The 19756-nt window shown below is 40.7% G+C and overlaps 1 protein-coding gene across 2 annotated transcripts in view; it reads left to right on the top strand.

Moving 5' to 3' along the window:
• frmpd4 (FERM and PDZ domain containing 4) overlaps window positions 1-19756 on the top strand; it is a 100090-nt gene that overhangs the window by 44128 nt on the left and 36206 nt on the right. The window contains exon 2 of one of the 2 annotated variants that reach the window (XM_034185759.1): window positions 11109-11225. In XM_034185759.1, coding sequence (XP_034041650.1) covers window positions 11109-11225 — 117 coding nt within the window. Of the gene's footprint in view, window positions 1-11108; window positions 11226-11337; window positions 11660-19756 lie in introns of those variants that run through there. The other variant, XM_034185760.1, reaches the window with a different exon arrangement.

Below are 19756 nucleotides of genomic sequence, written 5' to 3'. Positions count from 1 at the left end.
TCAAGTAAACAATAAATAAAAGGTGATGAAGACACAAAATGAAGACACAAAAAAGGTGTGGTTTTTTTTTTTTTTTTGCAGGGAAGAACTAAAAGCACAGTTTCCTGTGATAAGTGGCAGGGAAAATTAAAATGGTGCAGAGACAGTCAACGCAAATAGTGACAGCTGAGGTATTTGTGTTGACCTAAGTCTTCTGGTTTTCAAATAAGTCCTTGGCACATGAATAAAAGGCCTCAGTGATAGACTGCTCATTTATTAATATAAAATATGATAAAAAAGATAATCTGGGCGTGTCGGCGCATCCATGAACACCAAAGGATTAATGGGATGAAATAGACATTTGAGGATCCCGGGTAATTTAAGTAAGACTTTTCTCTAGTCTCAGCAGTTACTGGGTTGCAACAAGGGGCCATTTCATCAAGTTCAAAGGGCAAAATTCCGACTTTTGGTCATTTTACAAAAATGTTTAAGTGGAAGAAATCAAAACTTGGGGTTCCTGAGTAATTTAAGCCTATAATTATCTCCTCTAGCCTCTAGTTACTGAAATCTGTACATATATATGGTGGTAGTGTTGGGGGTGGGGAGTTGTCATACCATAGTAACACTTCCATTTGTGGCAAAATGTTCCACTGTACCTTATTGAAACCTGCCAGCAAAACCAGAGGACCCTGAGATAGAGTATACGGTAATGTCTAGAAGATGAAATATTGTGCACTGTAGATTTTCTTTCTTTTTAGTCTGGTCAGTTGAAATGGGCTGATATGCAGGTCAAGCAGTTGTGGTTATTATTTGGAAATAGGCCTAGTTCATGCATATCTCATGACATGGACACGTGCGCGTGTGTACACCCACAGTAACAAATGTCACACATTCATAGCCTACAGATACAAGACGCACACAAATGGTTGTCGACAGTACAGTAACTGAGGGAAACATTTAGTGGGAAAAAGAGAGGAGCTTTGAATAATGAATGCGTTGAGTCCTGTTCCACAGCAGACAAGCCTTTGAAGTAACAAAACTTAGCGCCACTGCTTTTAGCGTCACCCCTGTGCAAACACAAAGACAGAGATAAAGGGAAAAAGGGGACTTAGATGACAGGGGTGCTGCAAATGGATGTATTTTAACCAATTATAGGAGTTCTTTTGACAATCTGCTGTCTGTATACTTCTCGGAAAAGCCTATGTTGGTTTGTGTTTTGAAAGAGAACCAAAGTGAAACCTATTAAGTTAGTCCAGCTCACGCTTTTTGAGGTAGCTCATTACCTCAAAGTATAAATTATTCAATCATCAAACATAAACGTGTTCAATCAACTTGACTGAGCACAATAATGTAATATCTTTTTTGAAAAGTAATAATTTTGCACTGTCACACATAGCGGCCTATCTTGATGATCTACCGTTTCCAATCTATGGTGCACAGCGCCAGTGCATTTGGGGCGAGTCCAACTCTACATTGCCATTTTGAGGGCAGGCAATCTGTACATATAGTGGGGTACAGGGCACAAAAGCATTGGATTTATTTTCTTTATTAGTCATGGGCATGTTTTAGGTATAACACTAGAGGAGGTGATGGTCTAGTGGTTAAGCGTTGGGCTTGAGACCAGAGAATCCTCTGTTCAAATTCTAGCCTGACTGGAAAATCACTGAGGGCCCTTGGGAAAGGTCCTTAATCCCCTAGTTGCTCCTGGTGTGTAGTTGGTGCCTTGCATCCTGACATGGGGGTGAATGTGAGGTATTGATGTGTAAAGCACTTTGAGCATCTGATGGAGATGGAAAAGCGCTATATAAATGCAGTCCATTTACCATTTAACACTAAATATGCCAATCAGTGTCATCTGTCATCTCCATGAACAGGACAGCACTAAGAACATGGTGCAGTGAGAGGTTTTCTAGAGAGTCAATGCATCATGGTGCCAGCAAAGAGAAGCTACCAAAGCTCCCTGAGGTGAAGCAGACAAGTAGTAAAGCATAGATTTGTATTTTTCATTAGTATTTAGCTTTATTTCATTAAATGTTTGAGTTTAATTCCATTTGTGTGTGTGTGTGTGTGTGTGTGTGTGTGTGTGTGTGTGTGTGTGTGTGTGTGTGTGTGTGTGTGTGTGTGTGTGTGTGTGTGTGTGTGTGTGTGTGTGTGTGTGTGTGTGTGTGTGTGTAAAAGCATGATTTAACCTGCTTATGTAAGGGGTGTCTGAATATTGCACCCCATAAATACCAGACCCAGGTATTTATAGACCAGGTTTTTAGTGGTCTATTGCGCAGTTCTCTCTACCGCATATCTGAAAAATGGACCCGCAATGTATTGCTTCATCAATATCCATTTTTTCCCCCAATCAGCCAAATGTTCGGTCCCATTGTTTAGAGAAAGCTGTGCAAGTTTGCTCGACTCTGCAAGAGTGTGAAGGCTTGGAGAGGAAGTGATGTCCGGTTAGCGATCTCAACAGGACAGCTGTGATGTGGATATGGGATTTTGAAGCAATTAGCACTGCTAGCTGTTAACAATGTCTATGCTTACCGGCTTATTGGCTGTGGCTGGACAAATGAAACAGTCAAGAAACACAACTGTGACCATGGCTATCGGTTGTTCAATGACCTTCATGAAATATCGAAACTTACAAACCCGTTTGAAGCCAGAAGCGGCTTCGGACAGCAGGGTGATGTTCTCCATGGCTGCTGTATGCCACTTCAGAAGAAGTCAAATCAGCTGGATGAGGACTTAATTTGTCCAGTCTGGTTTAAACGTATTGGCTATACTTCCAATGCTGGCTGTGCCCATTACTGCAGGAGACTGGCTGACTGTAACTAACTTCAAAATAAGTCAAATAATAATAATGCACCCCTAGAGTGGCTTGGATGTGACCATACCATATAGGGAGAACTCTGTCTACTTACACAAAATAGTAATGCTCCAACATTGAGTCTAGCCACACTTTATTCTTACACCAACATGCCCATGATGTGAGTGATGGGAGAAGCTATCAGGTATTAAACAGCAACCTTCTGGTGTGTGAATACTACTTACTAACTATTACCAACTGTGCCCCATTCAGTGATGTGCCGGTTCTACATTGCATTTCATTGAGTTTATTTTTCCTTACACTGTATATCTGACAAATTGTGAATCATAATCTGGAATGTTTACTGAGACAGACCGAATATACGCTAGAATTAAGGAACACAAAAAAGCATCATGGTTATATGCATTTTTGTAAAGAAAAACTTTTTGGGACTATGGTGCAAATGGCAGAAGGTGTTGTTCATACCCAAGTCTCAACCCCATGAAAGACCTCTTCCCAGATGCGCAATTTTGACCATAACTGTCCATGGCCTGAACTTTAACTAAATTCTGGGTCTTTTAGTGAAGCTTAGGGTTAGTGGCCGGCGATCACCTTAGTATTTCTTGTTTTTCTTGTTGCTTAATGCTGACAAATTATACTGTATTTGTTGTCTTTCTGCTTCCTGATTCTGTTTTTTCCTCTCTGTTTGTGGTGCGGCTCCATCCAGAGTTGGCTGTGGTGTCTCTTTCTGCAACCCTCCTGTCCTGTGCACCGGCAACATTTCCTGTATATTTGTTTTGTGAATCGTTTTGTAAATTGTGTCAGTAGCATGGCCCAAGCAGAGGGTCATCCCTTTGAGTCTGGTCTGCTTGAGGTTTCTTCATCAAATCATCAGAGGGAGTTTTTCCTTACCACTGTCGCCTGTGTGCTTGCTCTGGGGGTTGGTAATGTTAGGTCTTACTTGTGTGAAGTGCCTTGAGGCAACTTTGTTTGATTTGGCGCTGTATAAATGAAAATAAATTGAATTGAATCCATGAATACGTTTGTCAATGTTGTTGTGGTGAATTTTGGTCATATCCTGTCAACTCACAGGCTTTCTCTGCAACAACACCATATACTAGGGGAGCTATGATCACTACCTTTGCCCCCCCCCCCCCCCAAAAAAAAATAGGCCACCAAAATAGGGTTTTATCACTTAAACACAAATGATTTCTGTCATTATTAAGTCTATTGTTTGTTCCTACTATGTATTTTAATGATGGGGGTCTATTGGTGGTCATTTTGGATGCCATTTTGAATCTTAAACCCATGAATGAATTTAGTTTAGGCACAAATGAGTTTGCTGTGACCTGCAATGGTGTTTCCATTGAATCTCTGTGATATTTAAGTTGTTTATATGTTGTGTAAAGGTGTTTTAGTGAAAAACCTATTTTGACGGCCATCTTGGATAATTGGCTTGAGGCCAGTTTTTATTTTTGGGAACATCCTGATTATGTTTTGGGGACATCTAAGGAACCTAAAACAGTTGGTTTGGTTTAGTCCTGGAGGGGTGCAAAGGTAGTGGTCGTAGCTCCCCTAGTAATAACCTTATTACAACATACAAGATGATTTATCATGAATGAACCAAAAACTACTGTGATTTAATATGGCACATTAACAGTCTATTCAGGCTTTACTAAGATCCCATAAGACAGCATCAAGACTATCTTGGTGACGTCCTGTATAGTCTTGTGCCACAGCAAGACAGGAATACCCAAGAATGCCCATGACTGCCTTTAAGATGACACCAAGACCAAGCAAGACTGTAGGATGACAACAAGAGGATTTGGAAAAGTTCCTCAACAGTTCTTGACACTTTAAAAGTATCTTGGCGGCATCTTGTACCATCAGGACTTGTCAAGAGTGTCCAAGACTCTTCAAGAAAACACCAAAATCATCCCCAGGACCTACTGTGATTTTGTAGTCATGGTGTTGTTGAGGTTAAAAATTGTGTATGTGGGACCTGGACTTGAGGAACAGCATCTGGCTGTAAGGACCATGGTCACATTTAAGATTTTAAATTAGTTGATATACTATTATGATTGAGCACAATGTACTTAAAAATATTAAGTTCATTCACCACTAATGTAACGCTTTTTAAAAAAACTTGAATAGAATAAACATTATTGCATGAATTACAGGTGTAGCTGAAATTGTGATAGAATGAGGCTATAATTGTGTTAAAAGTGATTATTTTTCTGGTATTTGGCAAATCAAAGAAACACTTAACAATTATCCATCTGGGATTCAAGTTTTTATGAAGAATCTAACAACATTCTGAAGAAAAAACAATTTCATGCCTTTCAAAGCACAACACTGAGGCCTGACAACTGCCTCTGTGCGCCTTGATTATGTAATTAATTTGATTTGCATTCACTGAATACACTGCAGCCACAGAGCATTGATTATCACGCTAGGATCACACATTGTCATATTATTAGTTTTGGATCTCTTCATAGCATGTCATGATTAATTCATTTCCATTGTGATTCATACAGCAATGCATGTCACTCTGTTATTTCAAATTAGACCAATTTATCCATCAGGTGTTACGGGCTAAAATTTGCCATAAGGCATGACAGAAGCCTAGATTTCATGTCTTATTTTGTACAATGGGTTTCTTTGTGCCACTCTACCATGATGTGACTCGAAAAGCTTCTGGGAAACAGTTATATGATGCATTACGTTGGAGCTGTGTTACACCCACTTATGGTTATATTTGGGCAATTCTATGGTAACAGAATTACAACAGCAGCAAAATCTGGACATATGGCATCTAACCATGACAGATTAGCTCAGGTTGTAATTCCGTTACCGTAGAATTGCTCATTTCTTTAAGAGTGGTCATGGAAGTCTTGGTGGCTTCCCTCACCTGTCATACATGATCACCCATCTGTATTATTCTCTTTCTATTTCTCAGTGATTTATTTAACAGAGCTCCAATCACTTCATATTCTGTGACTTGTAAATATTCTGGCGTCATTGCCTGACTTGTACTTTTTATAGTTGCCGAAAGTGTTTGTTTATGTTCATGCTCTAGGCTTTGGTAGACAGCACTGTATTTATACTACAATCATTGGAAACCCCTTAACTTAGACAGTTGGTCTCCATTTCAATAATCATGCCATGTATGAAGCTGACTGGCTATAAAATTGAGGATTTGAATTATTTTGAAGGTGCTGAGCATTTCCACATTTCTATTTTGTATATTTTTTATTGAATTTAGATGATCTTATAGAGATTTATGGTGCTTTCACATCTACCATGTTTGGGTTGATTCAATTGCATTATGGTCCATTTGCTCAGATATTTCCAAGAGGATGGTAATACAGTCATCTGACCACAAATACACGCAACACTTTTGGTTTTGCTCCCATTTTGTATGACATGAACTCAAAGATCTAAAACTTTTTCCGCATACACAATATCACCATTTCCCTCAAATATTGTTCACAAACCAGTCTAAATCTGTGATAGTGAGCACTTCTCCTTTGCTGAGATAATCCATCCCACCTCACAGGTGTGCCATATCAAGATGCTGATTAGACACCATGATTAGTGCACAGGTGTGCCTTAGACTGCCCACAATAAAAGGCCACTCTGAAAGGTGCAGTTTTATCACACAGCACAATGCCACAGATGTCGTAAGATTTGAGGGAGCGTGCAATTGGCATGCTGACAGCAGGAATGTCAACCAGAGCTGTTGCTCGTGTATTGAATGTTCATTTCTCTACCATAAGCCGTCTCCAAAGGCGTTTCAGAGAATTTGGCAGTACATCCAACCAGCCTCACAACCGCAGACCACGTGTAACCACACCAGCCCGGGACCTCCACATCCAGCATGTTCACCTCCAAGATCGTCTGAGACCAGCCACTCGGACAGCTGCTGAAACAATCGGTTTGCATAACCAAAGAATTTCTGCACAAACTGTCAGAAACCGTCTCAGGGAAGCTCATCTGCATGCTCGTCGTCCTCATCGGGGTCTCGACCTGACTCCAGTTCGTCGTCGTAACCGAATTGAGTGGACAAATGCTCACATTTGCTGGCGTTTGGCACGTTGGAGAGGTGTTCTCTTCATGGATGAATCCCGGTTCACACTGTTCAGGGCAGATGGCAGACAGCGTGTGTGGCGTCGTGTGGGTGAGCGGTTTTCTGATGTCAATGTTGTGGATTGAGTGGCCCATGGTGGCGGTGGGGTTATGGTATGGGCAGGCGTCTGTTATGGACAAAGAACGCAGGTGCATTTTATTGATGGCATTTTGAATGCACAGAGATACCGTGACGAGATCCTGAGGCCCATTGTTGTGCCATACATCCAAGAACATCACCTCATGTTGCAGCAGGATAATGCACGGCCCCATGTTGCAAGGATCTGTACACAATTCTTGGAAGCTGAAAATGTCCCAGTTCTTGCATGGCCGGCATACTCACCGGACATGTCACCCATTGAGCATGTTTGGGATGCTCTGGACCGGCGTATACGACAGCGTGTACCAGTTCCTGCCAATATCCAGCAACTTCGCACAGCCATTGAAGAGGAGTGGACCAACATTCCACAGGCCACAACTGACAACCTGATCAACTCTATGCGAAGGAGATGTGTTGCACTGCATGAGGCAAATGGTGGTCACACCAGATACTGACTGGTATCCCCCCCAATAAAACAAAACTGCACCTTTCAGAGTGGCCTTTTATTGTGGGCAGTCTAAGGCACACCTGTGCACTAATCATGGTGTCTAATCAGCATCTTGATATGGCACACCTGTAAGGTGGGATGGATTATCTCAGCAAAGGAGAAGTGCTCACTATCACAGATTTAGACTGGTTTGTGAACAATATTTGAGGGAAATGGTGATATTGTGTATGTGGAAAACGTTTTAGATCTTTGAGTTCATCTCATACAAAATGGGAGCAAAACCAAAAGTGTGTGTTTATATTTTTGTTGAGTGTAGATATACGTATATAAAGTTCAGGAAGCTACTTACTTGAGGCTGAGTTTGAAACTACTGGGATGAGAATCAGCACCTACAAAATCTGAGACCATGGTCCTCAAATTTCAAATTCAAATTTATTAATTTATATAGCGCCAATTCACGACAAAATCGTCTCAAGGCGCTTCACAACATAAAAACAGTTAAAAATTTAAAACACAATAAAAACAACCATAAGAAAAAAAACAGCAGTAAAAAAGTACAAGATTAAAAACACATCATAACACTAATGATAAAACAGGGAAAATAAATGTGTCTTTAAACGTGATTTAAAGGTCTCCACAGTGTCCGACTGCCGAATGTGTGCCGGCAGATCGTTCCACAGAGCTGGGGCACGATAGGAGAAAGCTCTGTGACCGGCAGACTTCTTATTCACCCTGGGAACACACAGAAGTCCTGCACCCTGAGAACGCAGGGCCCGAGCTGGTACATAGGGGTTTATCAAGTCAGCCAGATAGGGAGGTGCAAGTCCATGAACAATTTTATAAACTAAAATCAGTACTTTAAAATCCGATCTTGCAGAAACAGGAAGCCAGTGCAGGGACGCCAAGATTGGCGTAATGTGGTCAAACTTTCTGCTCCGTGTCAAAAGTCTGGCAGCAGCATTCTGAAACAATTGAAGACCCCTGATCCTGGACTGCGGTAAGCCAGAGAATAGAGCATTACAATAGTCCAATCTAGAAGAGACAAACGCATGAATCAAAGTCTCAGCATCAGCCATAGACAGAATAGGACGAATCCTCGCTATATTTCGCAAATGAAAAAAGGCAGTCCTTGTAATGTCTCTAATGTGAAGATCAAAGGACAATGCAGGATCAAAAATTACTCCAAGGTTCCTCACTTTATCCGTATGATGTATAACACACGGACCTAAGCTAAATGCTAGCTGATCAAATTGATGCCGATATCTCGCTGGACCAAAAACCATAACCTCAGTCTTATCAGAATTTAAAAGTAGGAAGTTACTAGACATCCAACTTCTCACTGATGCAAGACAATCCTCCAAGGACTTTATGTGAGTAAGATTACCAGCAGCTATTGGCATATACAATTGAGTGTCATCAGCATAGCAATGAAAGGGAATCCCAAAATGCCGCAATTTTCCTCTGTTGGAAAAGGCTGGATTGTCCTCTCTAGGTCAGGGAAGAGTTACTCCCCCAAGTGGAGGAGTTTAAATATATTGGGGTTGTGTTCACAAATGGGAGTGAGAGATCGATAGAAGAATTGAGGTTGTGTCTGACCTTTTTTGGACACTTTACCAGGCTATTGTGGTGAAGAAAGAGCTGACCAGGAAGGCGAGACTCTCAATTTATCAGTCAATTCCTGCTCCAATAATGACTGAATGACTGAAAGGACAAGGTCACGGATACAAGCGGCGACAATGAGATTCCTCTGTTGGGTATCTGGTCTTACAATCCGGAACAGAGTGAGAAGCTTGAATATCTGGGAGGGACTTGGAATAGAGCCGCTGCTTCTTTGCATTGAAAGGAGCCGACTGAGGTGGTGCGGACATCTGGTGAGGATGCTGCTTCCGTAGGGAGGTCTTCAGACACATTCCACTAGAAGAAGGGGCCTGGGGAAAACCCAGGATGTGCAGCAGGGATTATATTTCCCAGATGGTTTGGGAATACCTCAGGATTCCCCAGGAAGAATTGAAGGACTTGGCTGAGGATAGGGAAGTGTTAGCTGTGTTGCTTGGTCTATTGCCACTGTGATATGGACTCAGATAAACGGCAGAAAATGAATAAATGAATCTCAAGTTGATACTAGCAACATCCCTGGTTACCAGTGAGGTGATCTTGTTACATGCCTGGAATGCTTGAACTCCTCTATACATCTGCCTGAGTTTGGCTCTGTGTTGCGTAGTAATGGACCAAGCTAAAATGCACCTTGGTTGGTTTCTCCAAGCACTTCTTCAATGGGCAAAGGCATGCCACTCAAGAAAAGGTGGGAAAGGTCACCGTGTCACGTCGCTTGACATTTGCATAAAATAGGCTTCAAGTCTATTTTGGTGCCACCTTGCTGGCGGCCGTTGTCTCTTGTCACTGCAAAATGCCCACTCTGATTGAAAATGAACAGCAAGTTGTGGTTTAGCCTCTGCTGCTTGTAGCTAATGTGTGAATGGCTTTATAGTGGAATGGTACAATGAAGGATTTTCCTCAAAAGAAAATGTGAAAGTTCAGCAAGTTTGCCTGAACGCATATAGGAAATAATTAGCCTATAACTCCTACAAAGTTGGTATGGGTGTCTTGGTGGCTTCCTTCGCCAGAGTCCTTGTTACACAGCTGCTCAATTTTTGAGAAATACCTTCTCCAGAGAGTTTTACAACAAAGTACCATTCTATTTATGTCTGAAGAGTTGTAAACCTGATATGTTTGAAAAACAATCTTTGTATTTAGTTTCATGTTCAAGTTCACGTTACTTTATTGGTACCCAGAGGTAGATTTTGTTTGCAGTAGAGTCCTCATACATACATATTACGGGCAGCATGGTGCCTTAGTGGGTAGCACTGTTGCCTCACAGCAAGAAGGTCATGGGTTCGATTCCCATCTGTGGCCTTTCTGTGTGGAGTTTGCATGTTCTCCCAATGTTTGGGTGGGTTTCCTCCCATATTTAAAGACATGCAGATTCGATGAATTGGAAACTTTATCCAGATCTTCGTTGCAAAAGAGATCTCGATCTCAATGGGACTAACCCGGTTAAATAAAGATTAAATTAAAAATATACATATGGGTAATAAATAAGTAAAGAAGTTCTGCTGGAGGTTTCTTCCTGTTAAAAGGGAGTTTTTCCTTCCCACTGTCGCCAAGTGCTTGCTCATAGGGGGTCGTTTTGACCGTTGGGGTTTTTCTGTAATTACTGTATGGCTTTTGCCTTGCAATATAGAGCGCCTTGGGGCAACTGTTGCTGTGATTTGGCGCTATATAAATAAAATTGATTTGATTTGATTTGATTTGTCCAGTTACTTATGGCCTCTAAAAATGAAGGGACGATGTATACAAATGACCATAATTCCTAAATGGTAAAAGTGATATTTCGGTTAAACCCTTTGAATTAAAGCTGAAAATCTGCGCTACAACCACATCATGACTGTTCATTTTCACACCATTTTATTAAAAAAAAAAAGTGTGACTGTCCAAATACTTATGGAGTTGACTGTACATGAAAAAAAAAAAAATCACCCATGTGCACTGACCGACTGCTCAACAGTTGAGTGTCTGTGACATTTTTAACCATTACATAAACAACATTATGATTTCTAATGGATTGGTGTATGATTTATGTTCTCTGTGTGCCGTTGCAGCCACAGGACCAAATCTTCCGGTTGGCCGCCGCCTTCAGGGACTTGGAATGCTTTGCAGGGACCTGCCAGTGGATGGGACATGGGCACCAATAGAGAGGGGCGTGATTTCTACATCAAGTAAGTGCCCTGTGTTTAAAGAAACCGAGGGGGAGCTTTTCACTGTCCCAGATGTTTGGATGGCTTTGGCAGCCTGTGATTATTGCAGCCTACGTCACTGCCTCCACACTGTCTCCATCTGTGCATTCGGAATACTGATTCTCTCTGCCTTCCACTGCTGCGCACTCGCTGCCCCCTGCCTGTTCTCACGCTCTCTCACACGCCCACTACACCCATCACACAGTCGCCGACCTCCGCTGCCAAAAGCAGAAGGGCTCATGTTCCGCCACCGCTACCGATGCTGCTGCTGATGCTGATGATGCTGATGCTGATGATGAAGAAATTCACCTGTGCAAACACTGCTTTTGATTTGAGTCTGCGTGACTCTGTGAGGACGCCAGGTTGTTATCAGCCTAATTGATCCTTAAGGCACTACAGGAAATCTGTGCAGGCAGGTAAAAAGAAACTCTTTCTGCAGCGGCGATGCAATTTTTGTCCGTTTTCTTCATGCACAAGCTTCCAGTGTAACAAGTGATTTTTTGCTTGCCTCATTTGATATTCCGTTACTGTATGAGGATGTAAAACTGTCACCACTGATGAGCAACGCACTGACTCTATCCGCTTACATTTTTCTATGCGGCATATTGACACTGTTGTTCCTTTCATTTTTTTTTTTTTTGCACATTGCAGACTTGGATGAACACGGTGCTTGTGTTCTGCAGTGTATTGTACGTGTGCACAGCAGCTCTGATATTTCTCACTCATGACAAAATGTGCATGAACAGTGTGTTTGATAGGAGGTAAGCACACGGGTTAGAGCGTGAGGAGCGTGATGTCAGCACAGTTACATAAGAACTACACAACAGTGGAAGCACAGTGTGTGTGTGCGTGCGTGTGGATGAAGCAGATCACGCAGCCTGTTTCCTCTCTACTTTTCGGTTCCTAAATTTGTGGACAACTAGCAAATAAAGGTTTGTTTTTCTGACTGACAGTAGACAGCTGAGTTTGTCAGGGATCCAGGAATCTGGTTTGAAATGACTGGATTTCTCAGCGAAACACGTCTCGTGCGCATGATGGGCACGCTGGATAAAGCAGAGGTCATTTAATATTTACTGGGTGACACACAACATTTAGCTGATGCGGTACTGTAGCGTAGCAGTGGCTGGATCAGTAAAAATGAAGTGCCGTGTTTTTCTATCTGATGCAAGTGCTTTATAATGATGCCTCATATTCACCCATCCATGTCAGCTGGCTGCAAGTCAAGCCACTCAAATGCACACTAGGAGGAACGTGGTGATTAAGGGCATTGCTGAAGGGCACCTTAGTGAGTCGTCTGATAGGGACTCAAACCAAAGATGCTCTAATTTCAAAATAAATCAACTGTTAGAGAAAAATCTTTATTTTATTAAATTGCCTCTGACCATGCCTCACTTTTAAACCAACAAAGCCCTCTGTTACTGTGCAGGGGTGGAACCATAAATTAGATCCAGAATACAATACATATCACAATACACCTATTGTGATTCGATATATATCACTATACGTAATTAAGTCCCTATTCACACTAATTATGTAGAAAGTAATCAGTGGTGGATGTTTTTGTTTTTCCTTGAAGAAACAAATTGTTCTGAAGTATAAATTGTAATCCTTGATGTTATCTGATTTATATTTCTACGTTTAGAAATTGTTTATGATTCTTCTGCAAGAGGTTATTATTTCTTCTATGCAGTTAGTTGACTTTCCTTTGTATTGTGATACTCATTTCAAAAACAATACAGTTATGATGTGATTATGACGCTATACGTGATGTGTCGTTCCAACCATACCATCGTCTTTTATAATGCTAAACTGATAAACTCCTAAAAAAATTGCAGAAGTTACAGCTAAAAGCTAACTTTTAGTATTGACTCGGTCCACTGTTGGCTACTGATAAACCAGTTTTGAGTTTAAGCACCGCAGTTGCACACAAGTTACAGTAACGTGTTGGTTTTTACAAGGAAATGTGAATTTGTAAATATGTAATTTTTTAATTTGTTAAAAAAAGGCATTTGCAAAACTGAAAATTCTGTTTGTGAAGTGTGATTCAGCATTTGTGGATCACCGATCACACGCATTCATCGCTTTGCTCTCTTACGCAATATTGAGCCATTCTGAGTGCAAAACTGCATTTGATATTCATGAAATATGTTGGTCTATTCACACTCCCATCCAGTAGATGGCAGTGCTCTATGCATTTTGACGGGGGCGGGGGGGGGGGGGGGGGGGGGTGATGAGAGGAGACTCATTTCCCATAATGCCTTTTGGTGCATGTGTCAGTTAACGCTCAAAACTTCAGAATTAGCACATTAAAAGATATGTGCGATATTTTCACTTTGCAAAAATGAGAGTTGCCGTTAATGTCAATAAACTGTCCAGAACTAGTTTTGCTTATAAATGAAACCATGAGTGAAATGTGTCTTGTGTTGTGGTATATGGAAAGTAAATGATACTTATTTGCAGCAGCTGGCCCGCCTCCTTCTGCTGGGGGAGGGCTGAGCTCCTCACAGCGGCCTGACTGTTACAAAACACACAACAGACAGGAACTAACATGTATGATTTAGGGTTTACAAATGTTTTTGACCATTAAACTTTACTGACTATGCCAGCAAAAAAAAAGTTAGCGGACTGAAAGTTAGCAGAACCAAATCTAGCGGAAGCTAATTGTTACGCTGATGGTTTTCAAAGTTAGCTGAAAAGCTAATCTGCTAACAAAAAAGTTAGCTTCACTAATTAGCGATTAGCGGATTAGCAAAACTGTGCCTGCCACTGAAATTGTGTACATATGCCACGTATTCTACAGCTGGGAGGCTGTGATAACATCATCAGAACTAGATGGCGAAATTTGTCTTCTGCTTGTTTTTACTATTCTAACCCTAATCCAAATGTAAATTAGTAAAGGCTAAATGCAAAATTCATGTTGTGCATGCATAGGTAAATTTACAGGAAAATACACAAACACAACAAGGATTTTGTATGAAATTACCTGTGCAAGAATAAGATGGTGGAGAGAGGTACACGCGGTGAAAGGGGTCTGTGAGAGAGAGAGTGTTTCCACAGAAACATTTATTATATCAGAGTATATAAACTTATGTTTTGATTGTTCAACGGCAGTTAAGTTCAGAAACTCAAATCACACAATCCCTCCACACAACCCCGCAGAAAGGACTGTGTGTGAACACGGCTGAAACAGACACTTATTCATTCTCTCTCTGTCTTTTTCTCTCAACATATGTGTGATATTGAAGTTATACATCGATTGAAATCCGCTTGTTTGTCAGTTTCTATCAATTCTGAAGTTACTCCACCAGTGCTTGTCCAAAGCAAACAGAACAGTGGAAGTGGAGATGATGAACAGACACGTTTTAGAAAAAGACATATTCATCCTTCTAAGTAACAGCATCCAACTTTTCCGACCAGAAAAAGATGAAAGTCAGTTGCATCGGATCGCACTACGGCCTCATTAAGAAACATTATTTAAGCTACATGCAAACATCAGATGGCAGCGAATCCACTGAATGATGCCACAAAATATATTAATAAATGCAAAATTATTTATTAAAAAGGCTTTGCTCCTGGAAAGATTTATTTAACCTCTGCAGCACTAATGGGTAGTCAGACAAGTCAGGCTCTCAGAACAAACAACAAAGGAAAATGTAACTTTTGTTCATGAGTGTGCACCAGGCGGCCGCTTAAAGAAAACAAATGAAGATCTGCTGTGCAGTGCAAGCAAGGCCAGCGATTGTTGCAGTTGGCATCATTTTCTTTCACCTTGTTAAGTGCGTAGGTTGCATGATGTTCCCTGAGTGCTCGGCATTGTGGAGCGACACCAGCAGTTAATCGGTATGATTAGGGTTCATTAGATGCATGGCTGTCTGCACTCTGCATACTGGGACATTCGCCATTTTTAGCAGGTGGCCAAGGCTTAGGAGGAGCCAGCACATTTCCGACATGCACCGGTCCATATGGTTTTGATTGTGCACAATCTGTTGACTTGGTCACTGGAGGGATAAATCTGACATGCAAATCCAAGCAAATGTGACACAGAAGCGACTCTGGGAAATTATTCTTCAATGTGCAGAAGTTTATCTGTATGAGATGTGAGGCTGATTAATGTATATGTCACCAGACTTGTGTTATAATGTGCAGGAACGTGTTCTTTATTTTAATACATAATTTACATAATACATACTAAACTTTAGCAAATGCAATTTGGTTCTTACGTATGTGTGCCACCAGAATAATTATGGGCATATTCAGTGCTTAATTGTGCTAATCAAAGACAATGAAAGTATTAAGTCAGCATTATACAGTGCATCTGGAAAGTATTTACACATTCATTTTTTCCCTCAAAATTCTAATCACTACACCCCATAATGACAACATGAGAAACGGTTTTCTGAAATTTTTGTAAATTTATTTTAAAAAAGAAGTCACATGTACCTACGTATTCACACCCTTTGCTCAATACTTTGTTGATGCACCTTTGGCAGCAATTACAGCCTCAAGTCTTCTTGAATATGACGCCACAAGCTTGGCGCATCTATCTTTGGGCAGTCCAAATTCAAATAAAATTTATTAATTTATATAGCACCAACTCATGACAAGGTCGCCTCAAAGCACTTCACACAACACAACTCGAAAAAACTGATTAAAATTAAAGATTAAAAGCATAATAAAAGCGCAAAACCATAAAAACGTAAAAAGAATAAAAAAACACATAATAACATAATATACTAACAATAAAAGAGGGAAAACAAATGGGTCTTTTTATCATGTCACACACATAACGACAATAACTGGCTGACATTCCCACCATTATCCACAGCTCCCGTTCTCACTGTACTTCCCATATCTTATTACCTAACTCCTGTAAGTTTACCTACAAAACACAGACATTTATGTTGTGTTACAAAAATGTGGCGATCTGTCCTGCTTCCAACTCTGAAGCCCGAAGTACTTCTTCAGCACTTGCAACAGAGGTGGGAGCCAGGCTCACCTAAGTAGCTACTCCCCCTAGTGTCAAGGTCGGGCTACTGCTCCATTTCTGTAATGCCTGACAACACAGGTCTAGAATGTATAACTGTAGCAATGAAATAAAAAAGGAACAAGATAAATGGCAGTTAACAGAAGAATAAGCAAAATTATATAAACAAAATGGGGGGGGGGGTGGCTTCTCCTTCTCTTTATATTATTCATGGCATCACATGGAATAAGATGTGGGATAATAGGACTTTAAGGATCAATATGAAATCTGGAAAATATTTCAATGTAAGACATAGATGAAAAAAAACTTTACGATTGGGATTGGTGTGCTGGTGTTGCATGTCGCAGCATTTGTAACCGCTTTGGATCCTAGATGGCAGCCAGTCAGGTAGAAAACTGGACCAACCCCACCTCCTAAAAGAAGCCATCTATCTGATGCATCCAGGAAAAACATGAACATCCCCTTGATGTTTTCCAGTTGCTGAGGTCATGAACAATGACGCACCTGTATGTTGAATCATGCTCAGAGAAACACGTCTGTTAGGTCTTTGGTTTTATCTGTAATGCAGTGCCATTGCTCATGCATGCAAAATAATTAGAAGAGTTGTGGTTTGGCACCATTCCATTGAGGCCAAGTTATTTGTTCTTGTGAATTGTTGCACTTTGCCTTGGTGACAGTCCTCTAAGCTTTGGCAAGTTTGGGTAGCCATCTTCTTGACAGGTGAATGAATGAATGAATGAATGAATGAATGAATTAATTAATGAATTAATTAATTCATTTATTCGGCACACAGATGAACAACAATAAAGGCAATAACAAAACACATAAAAAGAACAATGTACAGAGAACCCGTGTGGCCAAAAGGGTGAAGGCAGAAGCAAAGCTTAGAAATACCCTCCCCTTATACCATAAAAAACAAAGAATATATACATATATAAATGTACATACTCATAACAACAATACAAAAAATGTGCATGAACAATGTAACTTAATCAATAACTAAAATTTCAAAACACAACCAAACAAGCAATTGTGCACAATCCCAAGCACAGTGACAAAACTGGTAAATCTAACCCTTCAAACTATAATGGGTAATATATTATTTTTGTAAAGCCTTTTAAAGCCAACTAATGTAGCAAATATTTTAATATTATCAGGACAGTTACTCCAAATATTAACACCCTTAATGGAAACACAATGACTTTTTACAGTAGTTCGGATCTTTAGTTCACACAACATTATTGTTGAAAATGTAAATCCATGTACAACAGTAGAAATAAACTCAAACCAAAACTCTTCCAGAGATTTTGCACACATGCACTATAGTCCTGCATCACATTGAATTATGGGTAATGACAAAAAATCGAATGGCCAATATGTCGTAGCTGATGATCACTCACAGTGCAAATGATGCTCAACGTCTGAACAAGTTTGTTTGAAACAGTGCCATTCCAGCTGTACCAAAGGATCGGCCAGAGACCTAGTCCCAAAGACATCCAGTCATCACCTTAGATCAATGGTTAGCGGCCAAGTCTCGCAAGGATTTGGACCTTTGTTCTCATACTGGCATCACCAAACACCTCTGTCCAGTGACTTCATGACTCCATGAGCTCCATGTGCCTCTCAATCTCAAAGGCAGAACACACAGAGACATGAACGTCACCACAATGATAAGTTAATGTATCCACAAAAGAGACACTTGTCAGACGTGTATCTGCATGGCCAAGGCTCAGAAATCAGTGAAAGCCAGGATCTTACATTTTATGTGGCATCAATGCAAAACCAGACTCTGGGATTCCTTGCTCGGTATTTCGACGGCTGTAATCGGGGAATCCATTGATTCTGCAGCATTCACAGCAATGTGTGTGAAGTCAAGGCCAGAAAACCTTTTTTTGACAACAAAGGCACCTAAGGTCTTGATTTCCACATCCCTACCCAACATGTGAGCCATACAGGCTAATGTCAGTGTAGAAGCCAGAACACCGTACATGTGTATAGGTTTACAGTGATGCTGCGCAACTTGAATTTTCAGGACGTTCTGGAGAGCGGCCCAGTGAACTGAATGAAACAGCATCGACTGGAAAAAAGCACTGCTGATATTTGCGGTTGTGTTCAATGCGTACTCACAGAGAATAAGCCTTTTCATAATCTCGCTCTCTTCCAGGTCTCACGCACGAGGTCAAAGAGGAAGAGGTGTAAACTTCAGTCTTGAGGCATCACGACTGATTGTGTGGGCAGTGAGAATGTCAGAGACCTTCATTATTTTTCCCGTTGGAGTGTTGTGAAAACGTGGTCTTGGTGTACAAGTAAGAAAAACTGAAGCTTATGCTGCACACAAATTGTAAATTCAGGTTTTGCCCGACTCGTTAACCGTGACCCAGGCAGTGTCTATTCATAAAAATAGAATCAGCTGATCGCTGTTTTGCTTTGCAGACCTCTATAAATCTTGTGCACTATGTTCATATTTCCAAGAGTGTGAAATAAATTATTCATCAAGAATAAAATAAAATTAATCATGATCTGGTTGGTGAATGGCAGCTGAATGGTGTCTCTAGTAAATAATCATGAAGTAACTGCCTGGTCCATTTCCCTGCATGTTCTGTGTCATTTATTAGGCTTATAGGCACATGTGCCTGTGATTTGGATCAGTGAATAATGAACACAGGTGGGATAAAATGCACTGTATTGTATCACAACAGAGCAAGGCGACAGATTACGCTGCCCTTTTAAAAGATGCAAATCATTCCCCGATCCAATATCCGAACTCGACTCTGGCAGGCTGGATGAGAAGAGCAGCATAACTCGATGGCATTCGCGCGCATTTAACCCACGCACTGCTGTGCAATTCGCCTCACCAGTGCGTCCCACTGGATGCCGCGCTGTGTGCTGGTGGATGCTGCGTTATATAAAATAATTATTTCATAGTGGATTAATCATTTGCTGTCACAGATTAGCTGATAAAACCATCTCTGATCCCTCCGGAAGCACAGAGGAATTTTCTCCAGCAGCACAATTACAAATTATAGCACAAGAGCAAGTATGTCTATTCTACAGCAAATACAACCCCTGGCAAAAATTATGGAATCACCGGCCTCGGAGGATGTTCATTCAGTTGTTTAATTTTGTAGAAAAAAAGCAGATCACAGACATGACACAAAACTAAAGTCATTTCAAATGGCAACTTTCTGGCTTTAAGAAACACTATAAGAAATCAAGAAAAAAAAAGATTGTGGCAGTCAGTAACGGTTACTTTTTTAGACCAAGCAGAGGAAAAAAATATGGAATCACTCAATTCTGAGGAAAAAATTATGGAATCACCATGTAAATTTTCATCCCCCAAATTAACACCTGCATCAAATCAGATCTGCTCATTGACATTGACCCTATGCCATGACATTGACCCTATGTGTCTTTTTGCAAGGAATGTTTTTGCAGTTTTTGCTCTATGGCAAGATGCATTATCATCTTGAAAAATGATTTCATCATCCCCAAACATCCTTTCAATTGTCCAAAATATCAACATAAACTT

Source organism: Thalassophryne amazonica, chromosome 14, assembly GCF_902500255.1.
Source record: "Thalassophryne amazonica chromosome 14, fThaAma1.1, whole genome shotgun sequence".
In the NCBI taxonomy this organism is placed as follows: domain Eukaryota; kingdom Metazoa; phylum Chordata; class Actinopteri; order Batrachoidiformes; family Batrachoididae; genus Thalassophryne; species Thalassophryne amazonica.
Note: the sequence above shows the minus strand (reverse complement) of the source record. Positions and strands in the feature narration are given on the sequence as shown.